Below are 4,361 nucleotides of genomic sequence, written 5' to 3'. Positions count from 1 at the left end.
ACAGTATACCATTATTTTGCATTATTATGATGCCTTTGAGGGTATTGCTCAAAAACAATAACATGAAATACTGTAATAATAATCATTATCATCATCATAAAAATCTCTCTTCTTTGAAGGCAAATGAGAAACCTTGAGGGGGGCACAGCAGAAACCAAGCTTGAGGGGGCACAGCAGAAACCAAGCTTGAGAGGAGGGGGCACAGCAGAAACCAAGCTTGAGGGGGGGGGGGCACAGCAGAAACCAAGCTTGAGGGGGCACAGCACAGCTTTCTCTTGTTTTTGTGTGTTTCTAGTGTAATGTAGGTACTTTTGAAAGAAGGACCCACAAACTGAACGTTTTCTCTCCTCAACAAAATGAAAAGGGCATCTAGATCTCCTCATTGAGCTTTTTGAAAGCAGTGGCTGCATACAGATGCACACATTTACTTCACACACACACACACACACACAGCTCACACCACCCCATCCCAAAGACCTGGAACACAGCATGACAACACACACACATACACAGCTCATCAGTATGGTGACACAGAATGGTCTGCATACAGATGCACATACAGTATTTACTTCACACAGACACAAATGTATAAAGTGAACAAAAAATAGAGAAGCTTCATGCAATGTGGAGCAAATTACGCCACTAACAATGTCTCACATCAAATTTCAGTTATCAATGGTGCTCTATAAACAAAGATGAACTCAATTCTATTGACTCGTTGCCGAGGCTCTGAAACAGTTGATGATACCGACATAGTGTATCAGTGTTTTAGTTTTGTGTTGCAAATCATCCCACGCAGAGCCGTCATCAGTATATCCCCGTTAGTGCTGGCATTTTCAGAAGGCTCTAAACAGCACCATGTTACTGGGACTACTGTGGTTGAGAGAGAGAGGTGTGAGCTAGATGGCTACCCCGTCAGTAGGAATCTCTAGACATCAGAAAGTGTGGCACAAAGGAGCCATGACTTGAATTTCCCCTGGGGATCAATAAAGTATCTATCTATCTATCGGACTTGTGATCTTGTGACCATGGCAACACTGTGTCGACGAGTGTGGGTAAGTGGTACATGACGACGTTACATTTGACATCTGCATCTTCCCAAGCGATCTTAAATGAATAATCCCTGCGTGAAGAAAATGGCATGTCTTCTTTCAGCTTGTTAGGCTCAGACTAAATAAAACACACAGAACATTTTGCCATTAACGGATTTGAATGCTGGATCAACCCAGATAGCACAGCTAATCTGAAGCGGTGACAGAAATGAATGCTTGACTTTATGTGAACATCAACTGCTGAGATTGCAGAACTGTAGACATCTGTATGTAGACTCTTGTTAGCAGTAATTCCTTTTCCCCATGTGGGAAAACCACCATCTGTATGTACTCTCCAGTGATTCCTTTTCCCCATGTGGGAAAACACCACCCAGCGGTCGCATATGACATCTGTATGTAGACTCTTGTTAGCAGTAATTCCTTTTCCCCATGTGGGAAAACACCACCCAGCGGTCGCATATGACATCTGTATGTACTCTCGTTAGCAGCAATTCCTTTTCCCCATGTGGGAAAACACCACCCAGTGGTCGCATATGAGGCAAGAGTAGCCCATGCAAACGGTCACCATCCAGAGGTGTAAAAGTCCTGCTTCAGAAAGTACAAATCCTACCATGTATTGGTTCTACCTGTGCACTGAACGTGTGATTTCATTAATTGGCTGATTTACCTGGCTGAGGAGTTGTGCCAATAACAATCAGCTGGCTTAGCGAATGGCTGGAGTAAACATGTGGCAGGACTGATTTTCTGAAGCCGGACTACTTTCTGCAGCCGGACTTTAACACCTCCGTTACCATCCAAGGTGAAAATTCATCTTTTCACAGCATAAACAATTAGCTGTTAAATTGGCAGATAAACTAGAAAGATCAGACATCTTTAGTCATGGTGTCAATGTTTACCATCCAAGTTTTATGTGGGATCACATAAAACAAAATTCATCTAATATATATATATTTATCTATCTTCACAGCACAGGATTGGGTTTGTCAAAGGTCAAACATCAAGGTCAAACATCAAGCTAGTTGCACCAGCCATCATCTGTGGTGTCCATCAGTTAGAGTGGACTTAATGCCACTGTATTGCATGCAGTAGTACATTTTAATGTGCCACTTTCATTTAAAATAAATAAAGCTTTGCTTGTTAAATGCTTGCTGGTGCAGGTCCTGGCCACAAAGGGCAGACGTGGGGCCATCTCACAATCTCCTGTGGATAAGGCATGTCCTGTTGCTAACTGCAGATACAGTTTGTTCCAAAATGTCTGATAATGATGGGGTCAAGAGTACTTACTGCCCTTCAAGGGCGCAGCACAAACCGCAAGTTTATGGTCAAGTAGTAAAGACAAATACAGACGTCACTGGATTTTCCTTTTTTTATTTTTTTTCACATAAACAATCATGAGATGCGCTTGCTGACTCTTTTGTACACAATGGGTCCCAGGGTCATGGTCTGGAAATAAATAAAAAAAAAAAAAAAAAAGATACATTTGTTCAGATTGTACATCTAGGAGGAAATTCTGAGGATTTAAAAGCACAAGTAAAACCTTAACAGCAGCTGAACTGGCTTTACTCACGTTGGTAATGGTGTCTCCACACACCTCTGTGACTGACTCAATGCTTTTCAGTGAAACAGTCAGCTTGTTCCCATTCAGGTTCACAACAGTCTGCAACAGGAGACAAGATGAGGCCACAACCCGGAACAGAGGTTAATGAAATATTTGATTTTGAGAGTTCTCCAAATCGTCATTTCTTTACATCAAACAGAACAGTGGGTGTAAAGATCAGCTCATCGTAAGCAGATCTACACAACACCAGACACTGCAGAGGGGGCAATTACACTACACAACACCAGACACACTGCAGAAGGCAATTACACAGCACAACACCAGACACTGCAGAGGGGGCAATTACACTACACAACACCAGACACACTGCAGGCAGAGCAAATACACAGCTATGGGTCAATTCTACGTCCATAACGCCAACTAAATGCCATGGTATTTGTATGATGTGAATGATTTCAGTTTTTCATGTAAAGTTCTACAACCAAGAAGAGTGAATTCTCAAATTTCAAGTAATCATCATTCAAATCATACCATGGCATCGTGTTGGCCTTATGGTCGTGACAGTTTTGCGTGGAGTTGACCTATGGCAATTTCACACCATTGTATTAGTATCAAAACTCATGGATAACTCTGAACTCAGGCATTTCCATTCAGGCCTACTTGGGTAGGTCCAGCACACACACCTTGATTTTCCCCTTGGGGATCAATAAAGTATCCATCTATCTACCTTAATTTTCTCTCCAGTCAGGGTCTCCAGCTCACTCTCCTGTCCGACAGTAAAGGAGTTGACCAGGACCTTGGTTCCCGTGGTGACGGTCACCTTGAAGTTATTGCCACTCTGCTCGATCTCAGAGATGCTCTTGATGTCCTTGCCCTTCTCAATCAGATCATCAGGGAGACCTACAAATAAAAAATATATATATATAGAGAGAGACTACATAGCCATAAATGCAGACAAACTTACATCACATATGCCTGAACAGAATTACCACAGTCAGTGACTAAATGAACACTTACCAATGGCCTTCATGAAAGGCTCAAAGTTCTCTTGGGACTCCAACTGATATTTTCCAGCAAAGGCCATCGTGAACTTCTAAGAGAAAACACAGGTTCAGCCGCAGCCAACTGCTTATATAGCCCCGGTGGAATGAGTAACCGGCAGATGTAGTGATTGCGTTGGCTAATTGCAGGCCAATGATGAGGTAATGAGTTATGAAACATGACTAGAAAGTTGCCGCTGATAAACGTTTCAACCCTTATCAGTGTGAACTAAGCGGGCAACAAGATCAAAGTCATCGACCAACCAAGTAAGTCTTTTTTTCTCTTAATTAACAAGGAAACCATACAGTGAGCCATACGTAGCCATGGGTTTCATCAGGTCCCTTTGCCACAAGTGTATAACATCGAGTGACTCGTTTTTGAATACAGACTGCATGGTGCTTCATTTTAAACACCTGTGGCAAGGGACGTGCAAGGACATACGCCTATTCCTGGGTTTGGTCCCTTTCCACAGGTGTATAAAATCAAGCACTTAGATTATGAACGCAGAGTGCATGGTGCTTGATTATTCCTGTGGAAAGGGACCTGATGAAACCCATGAATAGTGCAAGGACATACGCCTATTTAGGCTGTGTTTTAGCCTACATGCATGTTATGTAGAAGCTTTTATCCAAAGCGACTTAGGCAACACGTTATACTAAGTCATAGGCCTATAATAATTTAAATATATATTAGTTATAGACTAAATAGGC

General features: G+C 42.3%; 1 protein-coding gene across 1 annotated transcript; it reads right to left on the bottom strand.

The window, feature by feature from the left end:
• Nucleotides 1–2,404: 2,404 nt before the first annotated feature.
• Nucleotides 2,405–3,821, bottom strand: fabp1a (fatty acid binding protein 1a, liver). The gene is made up of 4 exons (XM_048259784.1): nucleotides 3,628–3,821; nucleotides 3,338–3,510; nucleotides 2,620–2,709; nucleotides 2,405–2,495 (listed from the first exon to the last, which is right to left on the bottom strand). The coding sequence occupies exons 1-4, from the start codon at nucleotides 3,692–3,694 to the stop codon at nucleotides 2,442–2,444; spliced, it is 384 nt and encodes a 127-aa protein (XP_048115741.1). The 5' UTR covers nucleotides 3,695–3,821; the 3' UTR covers nucleotides 2,405–2,441.
• Nucleotides 3,822–4,361: the final 540 nt, after the last annotated feature.

Source organism: Alosa alosa, chromosome 12 (genome assembly GCF_017589495.1).
Source record: "Alosa alosa isolate M-15738 ecotype Scorff River chromosome 12, AALO_Geno_1.1, whole genome shotgun sequence".
Taxonomy (NCBI): domain Eukaryota; kingdom Metazoa; phylum Chordata; class Actinopteri; order Clupeiformes; family Clupeidae; genus Alosa; species Alosa alosa.
This window is presented reverse-complemented; position numbering and strand designations above follow the sequence as displayed.

Bases quoted from the DNA above. Each gene is read 5' to 3' on its own strand.
- fabp1a (XM_048259784.1), bottom strand. From the start codon at position 3,694: ATGGCCTTTGCTGGAAAATATCAGTTGGAGTCCCAAGAGAACTTTGAG. The intron at 2,710-3,337 runs GTAGATAGATGG...CTCCTGTTGCAG, and splicing joins TGACTGGAGAGAAAATTAAG to ACTGTTGTGAACCTGAATGG. The intron at 2,496-2,619 runs GTGAGTAAAGCC...ATTTATTTCCAG, and splicing joins GTGGAGACACCATTACCAAC to ACCATGACCCTGGGACCCAT.